The sequence below is a fragment of the Neophocaena asiaeorientalis genome, unplaced genomic scaffold (assembly GCF_003031525.2).
Source record: "Neophocaena asiaeorientalis asiaeorientalis breed wild unplaced genomic scaffold, Neophocaena_asiaeorientalis_V1.1 scaffold77, whole genome shotgun sequence".
In the NCBI taxonomy this organism is placed as follows: domain Eukaryota; kingdom Metazoa; phylum Chordata; class Mammalia; order Artiodactyla; family Phocoenidae; genus Neophocaena; species Neophocaena asiaeorientalis.
The window spans coordinates 7,059,418-7,075,945 of record NW_020174645.1 but is presented as its reverse complement, the minus strand read 5'-3'; the positions used below and the strand labels follow the sequence as shown (position 1 = coordinate 7,075,945).

At 43.8% G+C, this 16,528-nt stretch overlaps 1 protein-coding gene across 1 annotated transcript in view; it reads right to left on the bottom strand.

Moving 5' to 3' along the window:
- Positions 1 to 4,935: 4,935 nt before the first annotated feature.
- Positions 4,936 to 16,528, bottom strand: part of ATP2A2 (ATPase sarcoplasmic/endoplasmic reticulum Ca2+ transporting 2) — a 56,570-nt gene continuing 44,977 nt past the window's right edge. Inside the window, exons 12-20 of the mRNA XM_024758493.1 lie at positions 11,834 to 11,956; positions 11,516 to 11,734; positions 10,484 to 10,819; positions 9,172 to 9,392; positions 8,520 to 8,722; positions 6,978 to 7,063; positions 6,563 to 6,696; positions 5,823 to 5,940; positions 4,936 to 5,738 (exon numbers count right to left, since the gene is read on the bottom strand). Of these exons, the coding sequence (XP_024614261.1) occupies positions 5,469 to 5,738; positions 5,823 to 5,940; positions 6,563 to 6,696; positions 6,978 to 7,063; positions 8,520 to 8,722; positions 9,172 to 9,392; positions 10,484 to 10,819; positions 11,516 to 11,734; positions 11,834 to 11,956 (1,710 nt within the window). The 3' untranslated portion in view covers positions 4,936 to 5,468. The remainder of the gene's footprint in view (positions 5,739 to 5,822; positions 5,941 to 6,562; positions 6,697 to 6,977; positions 7,064 to 8,519; positions 8,723 to 9,171; positions 9,393 to 10,483; positions 10,820 to 11,515; positions 11,735 to 11,833; positions 11,957 to 16,528) is intronic.

Below are 16,528 nucleotides of genomic sequence, written 5' to 3'. Positions count from 1 at the left end.
CGCAGGCTCAGCGGCCATGGCTCACGGGCCCAGCCGCTCCGCGGCACGTGGGATCTTCCCGGACTGGGGCACGAACCCGCGTCCCCTGCATCGGCAGGTGGACTCCCAACCACTGCGCCACCAGGGAAGCCCCTTCATATATTATTAATAATGTATGACGTGTATCATTCATACTAAGATGTTAATCTCCCCTGAATTATTAAACGTTCATAAAAATAAGGTGTTCTTATTGATCCAGTATGACCATTGCTCCTTTCTGTTCACTCCTAGGCATTTTCCCTTCTCTTGTCTGACTACAGTGACTCTCCAGAACAGTGCTAAAGTGGGCAATAGTGGATGGTGAGTCTAATTCTGGAATTCAATACTTCTGGCTTATTTTTCATTATGTCAAAAAATGGGAATTATGGGTACTCAAAAGTTTTTTTTTATCCTTTACAGAATGGATGTTAAAATTTATCAGATATTTTCCCCACGTATATAGATTTCAGTTCCTTTTTGGAGGGGACCTCCTTTCTCTTTTTTTTTAAATTGGAGTATAGTTGGTTTACTCAGCTCTTTTCTGTGTCTGTTAACAGTGGGATTTACGTTTTGCATCTGAGTAGTATTACAAGTATCTCTCCATCACTATAGTCTCCAAGCTGCTGACAACTTTTAAATCATGTTATCTCTGAAAACCCCACTCATGACACACTCTTTTTCTCATACTTGAGGGGAGACAGTGGAACCAGGGCAGGAATATTTTATAGATCTCATGTCACACAACCAGACCACCTACCACTCTGCTCTCCTATGCAGAATGTCAACAGGAACTTTCTGTCCCTTTTATCTACCTAAGGGCACAACTGCTCAGGGTGCAGGGCTGGAGGTCCTCAGTGCACATCACCCACCCCTCCTGCAGGAGAACAGTCAACACCACACTGTGAACTTATCGTAGAATAGATTTATTTACCTGAAACCATGTCTGTGCAATGCCTGTTGCCAGCACAGAAACAAACTGCTTTCTATTTACAGTCTAAGTCAAACATGCGTTGATAAATTGACGTTTAGCATTTTATTGATATAAATGCATCACAATATTCGTATTGCACCAACATCTGTCTACTGCTTCTGATTTCATTAAATAAGTTACATCTAATACAGTGCAAAATAGCTGCACACTCAAAATATAACCGAAGTTACGAACTGGAAGCCTACATTTTTAACCATTCAACACCTGTAGTGTTTTCAATAAATTTATAAATAAGCAAACTGTACAGGGCCAATTAAAAAGTAGCATGTTTCAATGACACCATAGAGAAATCTGGCTACTTACAACTGAAGGCATGCATTACAACTGAATATTGTACATTTATTTAAGCTATGACATTTTGCACAGAGAAATATGGCGACTTGGCTGATGGCTTCTAAGCTCTTGGATAAGGTTTCAGAACCTCATTCTTCTTGCAGCAAAGAAACCAAATTTCTCTGGAGAGGCTTTCTGATTCATTAAGCTAAACTGTACATTTGTAATTATTTTGATTTAAAAGCTAAAAACCCCACTGGTAATACACGTTTCGTCCACATAACACACAATGAGTTGGGGAGTTCTTTCTAATTTTCTTTTCCCCCCCAACATCAATCATGCAGAGGGCTGGTAGATGTGTTGCTAAAAAACGCACATGCACGCAACTGAACACCCTTAAATTTCTGCAAAATGGTTTAGGAAGCGGTTACTCCAGTATTGCTGAAAAGGAAAGAGAGAGGAAATCAGCTTTATGAAATATGGGGAGGAAATGTTAGAATAACTAATTTAAGATTAATAGTGACAGATGAAAAGGAATATTCGGTTTGATCTTTTAAGATTTTAAGACTAGCATTTCTGATCAACTGTCCCTGAGGGGTTGCCTACACAGGGTAGCATCCAGAAGCACTGGCTCAGCAACACAGGCCCCTCACGTCACCTGGCTACAGAGGATCCCACCAGGCACTTAATCGCTTCAGGTATAACAAAAGTTAAGAAGTCCTCAGTTAGCAGTGCAGAGGGTAAGGAAGGCGAAGCAGAGTGAGCAGCGTGGTAATCAGCGCCAAGCCTCTCTCCTTCCTTTCCCGGGGGCCAGCCTCTGGGCTGCATCCAGTCGTAGAAGGGGAACTGCTTATCACTGTTCCCTTTCAAGAAAAAAGGCTGCAGATTACCCTCACGTGCAGGGTGGTGGTTTTGACACAATTTGGTGCCTCCGCCCTGCAGACACAACAGGCTTGGTAGACACTGAGCTAATAATGCTTGTGGTCTTGGATATTCCTGAGGTCTGACCACCACACAGACATCCAGGGGCCTGAGGCCCCAGTTTGAAGGTAATGTGGCAGCCGCTGCTTGTGAGGGAAGGTGGCAGTTGCCCTGCTTGTCTCTGAGCTCCTGCAGCTCTCCCTCCCCAACGTGTCACCTGCACTGTACAGATGCAGAATGAGCTGCGGGCACAGTACCCCACTTAGGAAACGTGTAAGACTGCCATCTCCTGGGCAAAGGGTAAAGCTCTACTAAAGAGGTCAGTCTGGGCACGGGGTGGCAAAAAAACAGAACACTGATGGGATGGGCCTTCAGCCCACTTGCCCGTTGAGAAAGAACCTGGAGCAAGTTTCAGGCAAGAGCTGCCTGAGAGCTTACTAACATGATGGGTCTGAGGATGCTGCCTCCTATCCAGCTACTGATAGCAGCAGAAGCAGAGAGGCCAACGGTGCCTTCCTGCGGGTACTTGGTGAGGATGGGGCTGGGTACCTGCTGCTCCCTATAGGACAGAGGCCAGGGATGTGCCCACAGCAGCACTAACTACTGAGGAGGTGCCAATCAGATGTTTTTTGGCGGCGAAGCCTGAAACAGAGCAGACAAAAGGACTCTGCACCACTGGGTCTTTCCCACTCCCAGCTGTCTGAGTTGAGGGAAATGGGTGCCTAAACCACCTCTGTGGGCTGGACAGGCCTGAAGCTGAGAAAGCACAAGGTAATAGCCTTCCATACCATTCAACTTACTTTGCAAGGGCCAATAATAATCAAGGAACTGAGTCAGGAAAAGTTGACCACTGAATGGCACCCCACCCAACAAGCTCAGACACCCTGGTTTGGTTTGCAGCCGAGACACACTCCTTGCATTTGATCTGCTCAACCTGTTTCTACACATCCCATAACACTAAAATTGGCAAAATGTATCCCCTACGTTCTCTGCCAACCAAACCAGCTCCTCCTCCTCTGAGAGGCCTCCATGAGCCAGGCCAGGACTCTTAATTAAGAATCCGCCTCCATGTGCCCTTTCTACCCCCTTACATGGAGACCTCTTAACTTCGCAGCACCTTGTCCTGCTTGATACCTGTTAACCTTTCCCCAGACGCTCAGCATTTACATCATGTCTTCCAGCTGGCGCTGTATCCAGCTAGGGCCCAAGTACCTACAAGAACTCTCGGGGCTTCACGTGCAGGGAGCTACCACCCTGAATACGAGCTGCTGCCTAGGCCCTGCTTCACCCTGGCTAATGATGGGGCTGGTTGTTTGCTAGCTGAGCAGAACTATGGCCAGTATCTTTTCTCTCCAGGGTACATTAAAGCACAGTTAAATCTCAGCCACAAAGAGTATGACCCAGAAAGTGGAAAAAGGTGGCCTATTTAAAATGAACCAGGGAATTCCCTGGCAGCCCAGTGGCTAGGACTCAGTGCTCTCACTGCCGGGGCCCGAGTTCAGTCCCTGGTCAGGGAACTAAGATCCCACGAGCCGCGCAGCGCAGCCATAAAAAGAAAAAAGTAATGCAACAAATGATGCATGAGTTTATTGGTTACTTGCTTCACTCACTTTTTGCTTTTTATTGAACCAGGTAGCAAGATTCTGGGACAAGTCCTTGCAGCTAACAAAGATCAAAGGAACCATGACAAGTTTTTTGTGAATCCTCATCTTGGCATTTGTGAAGGCACCTGTCAGTCTGACCAAAGCAGAACTACCTTCTCTTCCCCCAGGCCCTCCCCAACTGACATGTGGCTGTGCTGTTATCCTAGGCAGTGGGTGGCGTCGAGAACAGCTACCCCAGCCCACAGGCGCCACATAAAGTCGTATGCCTGCTGCTCTCAGGGTGCCTGACATAAGGGGCTTACTCATTAGTGTCATATAGCCAGCTCATTTAGTGGCAGTAACCTTTAGGCTAAAGCATCCAAATTTCAGGGAATACTCACGTTAGTTGATGGATGTTGGAAGGCATTGGAGGAAAACACCACAGTTAGGACTGTTAATGACTTACACACTGTTGGTTAAGACTGATCTCGAACATGCGCAAACATTTATCATAGTAACGATGGTGGTGGTTAGTGCCACATTCAAATAAAAATAGTTCTATACAATATGTTCATTTGGTCATGTGCTATTTACAGATTTTACAAAACACATACACACACATACACACTTGCCCTTATGTCCTCTACACCAGGCTAAAACAGGCCAGCAGAAACTTGCATAAAAATGTATCACAGATAACAATTAAAGTGCCTATACACTAAAAATAAAATTCCTACAACCACCTATGCAGCAGAACAGGATCCTTCTTCCCCTCAAGCACAGTAAAACTAAAAGTAAAACTAAGAACTTAAGAGAAAGTTGGACATCTGTTAGTTCAAACTAAGCCACTTAAGAGTTAAAAACAAGACAGTTATTTTTCTCTGTCCATTTAAAATGTTTTATTTTTCTTTTTAAACTAGATTGTGAAGTGCCACTGAAATAGGCAATGTTGGCAAAACAATGTCTGTTACAATAAAATACATTAGACATTTAAATAAATAACCTTAAAAACTATGTGAGGGGACATGAACCTGGTCGATTGAATCTGGAACAATGTTTTCTGCACAAGCGAGAACAAGCATACCTCTTGTTAAGACTGATGTAAACAGAACCATCAAAACCCTACAGGAGAAGCAGCCGAGCGGGGTGGGGGGGGGGGGGGGGGCAAACCAAAAAAAAATACTGACTGAGGTAGCAGTACTCTGCTCAGTGCAGAAAAATTGGCTTATGAATAAAAATCAGACTGTGATCTCAGATTAAATCCAGATGCTCATGCAAAAGACACAATACATGCTATTTAGTTTTAGAAAAAAACCACACACATTCATTTCCTAAAATCTGCTGCCAATTAATTTGCTGACAATGTCTGCTGGCTCAACTATTTTTTTATACAAGGATGAGTATTAAACAGAACACTGTACATGCTTTTTCATCTACAAAAAAATATTTGCATAAAATAGTGTTAGTTCTCTGTACATGTCAATGGACACTTTAATTATGTGTATAAAAAAGGAAAATCTTGCCCCACTGGAGTCAGAAAAAGCAAAACAAAATCTAGAGTATGAAACCTCCTTCACCAGCCAGTATGTTCATGTGAAAATTCAGCAGAAATAGACAGTTGCTTTAAACAATAAAAAAATTAATTGATTAAGTTAAACATCACCTTTATGCAAAACTGTCAGTCAAGACCAGAACATATCACTAAAGTTAGTGTCTGTGCTATAGACCCAGATCACCAGGGGCATTATGAGCAGCACAAAGGGCCAGGAGATCCCATCGGTGCATGCTGAGAACGAGCAGGATTTGGTGGCAGGCTGCACACACTCTTTACCAGGTTCTAGGTAGTTGCGGGCCACAAACTTGAGGGTCTCATCCATTAGAATCACAGGCAAGGAGATTTTCAGCACCATCAGCCACTGGGTCAAATTCAGTGGTGTGATCTGGAAGATAAGCTGAAACACAAAGAAACCTCATCAAGCTCCCTGACTTGCTGGACAGGCAGCCAGGCCCCAGCCCAGGCTCCCCCGACTGCTTACTGGCAAGGGTTCCACGTAGAGGATTAAGAAATGGAGTGACATGGACAGGCAGATGGAGCCCACGAGCCAAATGTTCTCCCAAGGGGGCATCCTCAGCAGGGACTGGTTTTCAGACAAGCTGCAGAACAAGGAAGAGGTAGGTGGGTGAAATGTGCCTGCTGAAAGGGCAAAGGCATATGACATCACCGACAGAGACTGTTCAGAACCACACTTCAATAAGGTGACGGCTAACTTGGCACTGCCTATTACCTACTGACCTAATTCTATTAAGTTTCTACAGTGGCAAAGTTAAGGAAGAATGTTCAGATGTAGGACAGACTTCCAATTTAAATCTAGGCTTCAGCACAGCAATCCCATTTTAGTGTGTTCAAACCTGCTCTCAATTGCCCTTGACACTTAGGCTATTTTGAAATTTCCATTTTTGTCACTGGCTTAATTAGGTGATACTGTTTGTCTCAATGCTAAAGGGCAAGAGCTCCTTCCCTGTGGGCACTGGCACACAGGGGTGCAGAAGTCCCTATTTTTGGCCTCTGCTGTCTCTTGAAGAACATGTGGCTAAGCACTCCCACTACTTCCTGGAGGTGATGATGACTTAAGCTCTTAAAACCGGTGCTGCTTGTTCTTCCTTTTGGGGAGGGCGGAGCTTTCCTGTGATTCTCAATCAACCATGAAACACACACAATCCCCCAGCACCCTGGCTGTCAGGCTCTTGCCCCAGCATGCTGAGAAGACTCACTGACCTGTTGAGGGCGTTGCACATCTCTATGGTTACTAGAACAGAGAGCGCCATTGTCATTGGGTATGGGGATTCAAAGACGGTACAATCTACTCCTTCAAAGTCCGGGTTGTCCTCTTTACACTGTAGGAAATGGCTCTGCAACAAAAGCCCAATCAAGTTCCTGATCAGCCAAGGACATTTACAAAGTCCACACACCAATTCCACACCAAACCCAGAACACAGACCCACACAAAATCTCACCGCATTTCCCAGAGAAGCCCTGGTCCTTCAGAATAACCTTAGATGCCACTGCTTATTGTTAAAGAGTATTAAGATTATTTGACTGACATCCAAACCATAGAAAGCTCAAGGACAACTGTTCGTGAAGACTTACACCACCTTGCATCTAAGGTACACAAAGAAAGGTGGCTACGTACCAGCTGGTAGAAGGACACTCTCGGACCACCCTCGGCAGCAATGAACCACCACGCAGCAGCACCCACGGTAGCAGCGCCAACATAACCTGGGAACAAACATCATGACACTAGCACACATGGGGTTTACGGCCTGCAGCGTTACTGCAGGTGCTGCCTCGAGGGCCAACCCCTAGGACAGAGATCAAAGACATGGTATGTCAATGAGCCTGTGCTACCACTGGCACCTGCTCACTTGCATCAGATAAAGCAGCTAGGCTGATGGTTTCCGTAACGAGAAGGGTGTCTGTGGTACAGAAGAACCAGGCAACTTTTCCTCCAGAATTTGTGAGGAAATGCACCTACTAGAATTGGTAGGACCTTTACACTAGCCATGCCCTCTCTAACCAGCGGCCAGTATGTTAAGGCTGCAGGCACGTGTTCTCCATGTAAGGAAGGCCATGCTGTGCTAGAGCACCAGATCACACCTGTCATGACTTTGGCAAACGCATGCTACCAGTTATACACTAATTTATTTGCTCCATCAAGGGCCTGGCAGAACCTTTATATGGAAAGGCCATTAGAGCAGTTAGTGCAGAACGCTGAGCACATGGCAGTGCTTGAAGCCAATTCTGGGTCCATCCCCTCCCCCACCCCAACAATTACTTTTGAATTCAGCAAGTTTATTATAAAGAAACAACCAAGGGTAGTGGAGAACACAAGCACTTGAGAATAAGAGACTGTCCCAATGCAGCAGTACCCACTGAAAGGTCCAAGTGCACACCCTCTAACCCAGCAATTCCAACAGAGCAGTAGGTAGGTGGTGCACAGCAATAAGGCAGCTATACTGGTACTGATGTAAAACTACCCAAAAAACAGGGAGAAATACAAAAAGACAGGGTTCAGCATACAGGTGTATACAGCATGCCATCTCGCTTGAGAAAATAAACACCTAAGATGGATCTATTTGCTAGAGTATCCCAAGAAGGCGTGCTGGAGGGGAACCAACTGGTTGAGAGCCTTCCTGCTTTATGCCACTGTGTGTTTTTTGAGTGTTAAATCATGTGAACATATTAAAACAAAACAGTTTCCTATGGGACCCTAAGGAAGTCATTTAACCTCTCTGGGCCTCACTTTCCTAACCTATGAAATGAGGAAGAGAGAAGCAGCATCCTGGGTCAGGACGAGGTCTACAAAGGCCACACATGTGGAAGAACCAACCATTGCTGATGAATGCACAGATCCCTTCTCTCACTCAGGGAAAGGGGGACTTTGTTTTACATCTTGGTGATTTAAGGCCTCAGTCCTCCCTGTATTTCCTTTGCCCATAGATTAAATCTGAGAACCTCATTCACAAAGGCCCAAGGAAGAACGAGGATGCTAAAGTAAAGGAATAACTTTACTGTAAACTGGGCATACACAGCTCATTAAACTGCAAAAGGGCAGTCTCCATATTTTGCTCCCCTAATATGGAAACAGAAAAAAATGTGCTTTTAAGGGATGCATTTACAAAATTTGGACTCAAACATTCGTTTAAAAATCAATAATATAAAAAACTGTACTCACAGCCAATAGCCAGGTAACGGAAAAAGAGCCACCCACTGATCAGTGGTTCCTTTGGGTTCCGGGGTGGTCTGTTCATAATGTCCAGATCAGGAGGATTGAACCCCAGTGCAGTGGCAGGCAGGCCATCTGTCACCAGATTAACCCAGAGCAGCTGGACAGGAATTAAAGCCTCAGGAAATCCAAGGGCTGCTGTTAGGAAAATACTGTTTCCATCCAAGAAAAGAAGAAAAAGACCCCAAATTATTTTTGGCCACTATTTAAAATAACATCACCACCCCATCTTCCTCCATAAAAGTCAGTGGACAGCAATGACTGTTTTAACTTTTTCCCTGGGCAATCATAAAACATTTATTATATCCAATTTCAAATTAAGTTAACTTTTACAAGACCAAGAATTTTATGTTACCTTATACAGTTAATTTAAATTCATTTCTATGTTAAAGTGTATCCTTTGCACACTGGAGCAGCCGTAGACAGCCCTCCTGAGGGCCAGAGGAAGTACCTCTACTTTCACAAGGGCCTCCTTCGTCTTGCCCAGCCCTCCCTCTCTTCCGCTGCACTAAGAGCAAAGCTACTGCCACATGAAGAGCAAATCTGGAAAACTGGTCATCACAAGCCAAGGAATATATGTGACCTGGTCATAGGGACCCACCAAACAACTTCCCCGACATTGGACGAGATGAGGTAGCGGATAAACTGCTTCATGTTGTTGTATATCGCCCGTCCCTCCTCCACGGCAGCCACGATGGTGGAGAAGTTGTCATCAGCCAGGACCATCTCAGAGGCGGTTTTAGCCACCGCGGTGCCAGAGCCCATGGCAATGCCGATTTCAGATTTCTTCAGAGCAGGAGCATCATTCACACCGTCTCCAGTCTGAAAGGGTAAGAAACCCACCACTGGTTTACACCTGCCACCTAACACGCTGCCAACAAATGCTCAGCCATCCTAAAGCCAGGGAATGAATGGAGCTGTTGGGCCTCTGGACAACAGAATTCTCTGGAAAAGTTTTCGTTTTTGTAAGTTGGTGTCATAAAACACATTTCACCTGGGAAATGTAAAATTGCCAAACGAGCTATAATAGGTGACACTTCAGAGGGAAGTGGGACAAAGGGGACTTCAAATTATCTGTATTATTTTTTTACCAAACAAAACACAATATGGCAGTCAAGACAAAATACTTGTATCCACATGGATAAATCTCAAGTAGAATAAAGGCAGACTTCAAAAATATGTAAACTATAATATATAATATATATAAAGACCAAAAAAGGGCAAAAACACTTAAATATTGTCTACAGATACAAAACTATCATTCCCATGTATGTTTTCTATAGTAAACACCCAGTACTGAATTCAGAATGGTGCTTTCCTCTGGGAGAGAGAAGGGAAGGGGGAGGAAAGAGGAAGGGAGGAAGACAACTATAATAACTGGTTTCAATCAACAAAATTGTTTTTTAGAGTGTGAAGTTTCACAGATAAGCAGCAGAAAACAAATATGACACAATGTTAACATGTCAGTGAAAAAATCAGATGCGAGGAAGAATATGGGAAATGCTTCATCAACAGGTAGCTCTTAAGAGAACACATCACCAGTACATCTCATCTCAGGTAAGGTTATCCAAAACTGGGTGACAGAGTGTGGATTATGTCCTGAATCAGCTTTTAGAAACGTGAGATACAAACATGTATATTTTAACCACAACAAAGATTAAAAAAGATATCACCAAATATTTCCCCTGTGACTGATTCAGACTTCCAGGTCTTAAACTTCTCCAGAATCTTCCATGCATGCAACATACAGCATGCCAACTACTGGTCAACAGAATCCTTGATAAACAGCCCCAGATCATGACAAAAATGAAGAATTTCCAAATATGGGAGCTATTACTAAAAATTTAATGGTCAGAATTAGAATCTGCTGTGTCTGTGCAGTCTGTTACCTGTACATGTATAAAGACACTCACCATGGCTGTAATCTCATCAAAAGACTGAAGAAACTCTACAATTTTAGACTTGTGGGAAGGTTCAACTCGAGCAAAACAGCGGGCATTCAAGCAGGCTTCTCTTTGGGCTGAAGGACTGAGCTCATCAAACTCCCGACCCGTGAAGGCCTTTGATGTCACATCCTCGTCCTGCCTGAAGATGCCAATGCGCCGGCAGATGGCCACAGCGGTGCCCTTGTTGTCACCGGTGATCATGATGACCCGGATGCCTGCCTGCCGACACAGCTTCACAGAGGAGGCCACTTCAATTCTTGGAGGGTCCAGCATGCCCACACAGCCAACAAAAGTCAGATTGGTCTAGAGTTAAAGAATCACCTTATGTCAAAACAGGAAATTCTGGTTTTCCCCCCAGTGTGGACAGCAAAGGTTTCTGCATTTTCTTATGATAGAATTCACACCATTGATATAAATCCAATGAAGAACAGTATTAATTCCAATAAGTCAGAAACAAAAAAATCACTACATTCTTGTTACCAAATTCTTTAGCTTTCATAATAATATTCTGAAATGAGGGAATAAATATACCGAGGAATAAAAACATTTTGATAGTGGCCAATTAGTTGCCCATACTACCCAAATTTGTTCCCTGTTCAAGGCTTCAGGAAGTCACATACTTGATATGAAAGTATTCCGTAAGCAGAAAAGTAGATGGAATCTCTCCACTTAAGACAATTTGACCTTTAGTAACTAACTGTTTTAAAAATAGCCTCAATTTTTAAAATATCTTAAATTTACATGAGAGCTGCAAAATAGGTTTTTAGCCTTGATGATTCTACTTTGAAAGTAATAGGCCTGTATTAAGTTGTTAACTGTGTATGTTTGAAGCAGCAATTTAAATTATAAAGGTAATAAATACATTTGGCCTGAAGAAAAACAAATAACCGCACCCTTTTCTCGGCAAAAGCAAGACTCGTTTGACCTTCTATTGAAGGAGTGTTGTCTGAACACAATGAATGTGCAGGATGTGGGCAAGGAAGCTTTTCATTAGCTAACCTCATATTTAATAAAGTTGGCAGAGTCCTCCAGGTTCATTTCTTCTCTCCTCAGTGGGTTGTCGTGAGTGGCCAGAGCCAGGCATCGCAGTGTGTCGCTGCCGCTGCCCCATTCCCGAATGACAGACATGATCTTCTGTTTGACTCCAGGAGTCATGGGGACTTTAGTACTTCCAACTCGAATGTGGGTACACCTGTCAATGACACCTTCGGGGGCACCCTAGAAATGTTACAGATTTATATCAACAATTTTATTTATTAGCTCACCCAGGATTCCAGTCCTGGTAAGAACATCTCAACTGCAATCTGTTGTACTTGCCTTCACAAACATTTTGCTCATCGATGTCCGGCTTGGTTTGTTTGGTGTACAGTAAACCGACATCGATTTTCTATCGCGTGAAAACTCTAGAGTAAATTCTTTTTTCATCAACTGTTTAATGACCTATAAAGAGAACATATATGGAATATTATTGGATGGCAATTTCTGCACATTTTTGATTTGTTAAACAAACACTCACTAAGTACCTATTATGTGAAAGGCAATGGGGATACAGCAACAGACAAACCAAGTTCTCACCCTCATAAAACTTACCCTCTAGTTTGGGAAAGACACACTAGAATGTGAAAGTAGATTATAAGTGCTACGGAGAAGAATATTTAAAAATAAGCAGGGAAGAGAGAAAATTATGTATGACTGCGCTTTTACATAAAGTATTGAGAAGACAGTATTTGAGTAAAAATGTGAAAGATGTGAGTGTGGCAGAGAGAACAGACGTGCACAGGCTGACGTGACCTGGCACGTTCAAGGTGCCTCCAGGCCAACATGGCTGGAACAGAGTTTGCAAAAAAGAAGTGAGAGGTTAATGGCAGGAGTGGCAGAAGCAGGTTGTAGGATCTTAAAAGTCAATGTAAGGCATCTGGCTTTTGTAACATGTGAAACAGGAAGAAAATGGAGGGTTTCGAGCTCTGGTAGTTAAGTATTAGCTGAAGCAGGGGCAAGGAACACCACTTAAATATTCTAAATAGCTTTAGATAGCTAGTGGGTACTATATTAGATGTCAGCACATGGACAGTATTTGAAGTCATGAGGTGAGAGGAGTTCAAGGGAGTAACTGCAAACAGAAAAGGCCGAGGACTGGGCCCTGGAACCTCTTCACCTCTGGTGGGATGTGGAAGATGCAGCCAAGGAGATGGCAGGGGACAGGGGGTCGGGGAGGGAGGAGAACGAGTGAAGTGAAGGACTTTCAAGGAGGGAGAGACTGACAGGATAAACTGACAGCTCAGGTAAAACGAAGACTGAGAATTAACCTTCAGATTCAGATTTGGACTGTCTATGTATACAATCATGTTACCTACAAAATAAACATACTTTATCCTTCCCAATTTTTATATCTTTGATTTTTATTGCCTTACTGCATGAACTAGGACTGCCAGTACAACACTGAATAGAAATGTTGAAAGTAGAAATTCTTCTTTTGCCATTAGATATGTTAATTTTGTGTAAATACACCATCAACTTGAAGATAAGTTTGTTGAGTTTTTATCATGAACTGAGATTAAATTTCATCAGATGCCTTTTCTGCATCTATTTAAATGATCTTACGGTTTTTTGCCTTTACTCAATTATGTGGTGAATTACATTGATTTCTCCCTAATTCAGACAAGTATTTAATAATAACTAGAAATCCCAAAGAACCTCAGCATCCAGTGTAGGCAATTACAAGTGGGCTGAAGCCATCCTCTCAGCAAGAGTTGCCCCAAGCAACAAAAAGGCAATCACTATGAATTCTGTATTATTTGACTAATATATTACTTATGTATTTAGTTTCCATTAAGCATTTGTACCAATGACTCTAAAAAGACTGAAAGAATGGGTAGTGATTCTGAGTGAGGTGTGGACCTCGGCGCCAGACACATCCTAAGGGGAGAGAAGAACAAAGCCATTGCTTCCAGTATCAGGGCTGTGAAGATCAACAGTCCTATCCAAATGGGCCACTAGGCCTTAAAAAGCTGGTTCTGCTCTATTCACCTCTGTACTATGAAAGGTTCTTGCTTTCGGGGGCGGGAGGAGCAGGCAAAAGTTCATTTCTGGGAATTTTCAGTGAGTGAGCACCATGACAGTCATTTCTGATCCCTTCACTCAGCTGCTGTGGCAAAAAATGAGGCAAAGGAGGACACAGAGCAAGAAAATACTTAGACCGCAGACTCTTACAGAATGGACACTCCTGCCCTTATTTGCAGTGGTCATTACAATTAACGTACCACTTTTTTAAGTTCCATGCTGCTACTTGTTTCCCTTCGTTGAGCAGTTACAGGTCTAGAATCATGTAATTCTAAATCTCAGTCCCTGTGAAGCTAAATCTTCAGGTTGCTTCTCAAGGGTTTAGTCACACCAATAATAGAGCTGTCAGACAATGTGGCTTTGCAAGGATTGGTCCCCTACTTAATGACAATTGGGGTGAATTCCCTATAACAGAAACAAAGGGCCTGGATGTCTGTTTCATGGAAACCATGTAAATCGGGGCAGGATGCCATAGGAGCTGCCCAAGATCCTCATGGCAGTGAGACTGTTAGTTGTGAAGCACAAATAGGGCGACTATACTTCAGCTGAGACATCCTCCATGCCGGTGCGAGTTTTGATTTCTCGCGATAGTATAAAGGAGGCAAAACAATGTAAAGGAAACAGAGTGCCAGAGCAGAAGTCCAGGTCTGCCTCACACTGTCGCCCACCTTAGGCTGCCTGTGCCGTGTGGTGCCACCCTACTCCCCCAAAACACACTGCCTCCTAATCTGCCCTGGATATCCAGGGAAGGATGAAAGGAAACGTAGTGACAGCTGACCATTTAGTAGAAATGAGTCTTGCTTTTGTATAACTAGGAAAGGCTATATTTTTAACTTTCCATTTCTCCTTATTCTATCTACCAGGAAACCCTGACTACAAATCAAAGAAGTGCTACAAAGAGGAGCCTCAAGCACTAACTGGCAGCCATTTGGAGATGACAGGTACTAAGAGATTATGTGTGGCAGAACCCAATTCCAAAGAAATCTAAGTGCCAAGGCTGGGAGGCAGCAGGTACTGGGAATAGGTCTGGAGGACCCACCGTACGATCTCCTGGCTACACCACCCTGCACTGCACGAAGATGTTGTTGTCCCTGGTGCAGAGGGGCAGGTGTGTTTCCAGGGTGGTGGCTTGTGGGGGTGGGCCCAGATGGAGACTCTGGGGCCTGACCTGCTTCCTTCTTAGGTACCTTCTGCTCCTGCTCGGCATCACAGTCCCTTCAACCCGTCTTCTCCGGCTTCTGCAGTTCCCATTTCTGAGCTTCCTTAGCTCGCTTCTTGGCACTATGCTTCTTCTCTTCCTCTCGTTCCACTTGTACGTATCGCTGCCTGTTACTCTGACCTTCGTGTGTTATAACATCTTGTTTGCACACTGCTTACGCTGCTTCTCATCTAAGCAACCATTCACCACTCTGTCTAGGACAAAGGCTGGATCTGTCCTGCAGTAAACTGTCAGTGGATTCTGTGTCCTCGAACACTTGGTCCAGCTAGACCTGAGTAAAACCACCTGCAGCAGAGGCTGACAGACACTGGCCATCTGGTCAGCCTCCAGCACCTGGGTGTCCTCAACAGACTGGTCCATCCTGCCTGCCACTTTGTTCAGCCCAAGAAACCCAGGCTCTGGGGCTCCGACAGGCAGGGGGAAGGCAGCTGAGGAGCCACAGATTTGTCTAGTGTCTAGGGCAGACACGCCTGCACCCTGCAACACGGCCACCTCACTGAGCTTTGAATGTCAAGCTAGCCTTGTAGTTGTGGTAATTCTGCTCAAATGTAACGTCAAAGTTTCGATATATTACTAGACTCAATCTGCTAATGCTGTGCTGAGAATCTCTACTTCTATTGATATATTATGAAGAATACTAGCTTATAACTTCCTTTTCTTGTTGCATCCATGTCAGGTTTTGGTATCAGGGTTATGCTGGCCTCATCAAATGAGATGATAAGGGTTTCATTTTCTGCCCTTTTTTGTTTTTTTGTGGCCATGCTGAACAGCTTGCAGTGAAAGCACCAAGTCCTAACCACTGGACTGCCAGGGAACTCCCCCAAACTGGCATTTCTTTAGCATTATACAGAATTGGGCCTGAGGAATTTTTGTGGGGTAGATTTTAATTACAGATTCAATTAATGTAACAGACAAAGGATTATTCCATTTTTCTGTGTCAGCTTAGAAAGCTGTGTTACTGAAAGGACTTGTTGATTTCTTCTACGCCGTAAAAACTGTTCAGAATAGCTTTCTGATCTTGTCTTTGCTATTTCCCTTCTACTTGTATTTAATTTGCTGGTTTTCTACTTTCTTCAGATGGAAGCTTATTTATCTTTTTGTTATCAATTTCTAGTTTAATTCTTTCACGGTCAGCAACCAGCTGTATTTCAATCCTTTGTAATTTGTTGAGTCTTGCTTCATGGACCAGTAATATGGTCTATTCTGGAGAATGTTCCTTATGCATTTGAAAAGCATATTAGAAGTAGCACGATAGGGACCTTCCCTGGGGGCACAGTGGTTAAGAATCCACCTGCTAAAGCAAGGGGACATGGGTTCGAGCCCTGGTCTGGGAAGATCCCACATGCTGTGGAGCAACTAAGCCCATGCACCACAACTACTGAGCCCACATGCCTAGAGCCTGTGAGCCACAACTACTGAGCCCGCATGCCTAGAGCCCATGCTCTGCAACAAGTGAAGCCACCTCAATGAGAAGCCCACGCACCACAACAAAGAACAACCCCCACGTGCAGCAACGAAGACCCAACAGCCAAAAATAGATAAATAAATAAAAATAAATTAAAAAAAAAGTAGCACAATAGAAATAAGTGTTGGATTGAGTATATTTACAGTGTCTTTCCATATCCTGATTTTTCAACTGCTTGTTCTGTCAATTTTTGAGATAGATGTGTTAAAATCTCCAACTCACTGTGAATTCATCTACTTTCCCTTTTATTTCTGTCAACTTTTGCTTC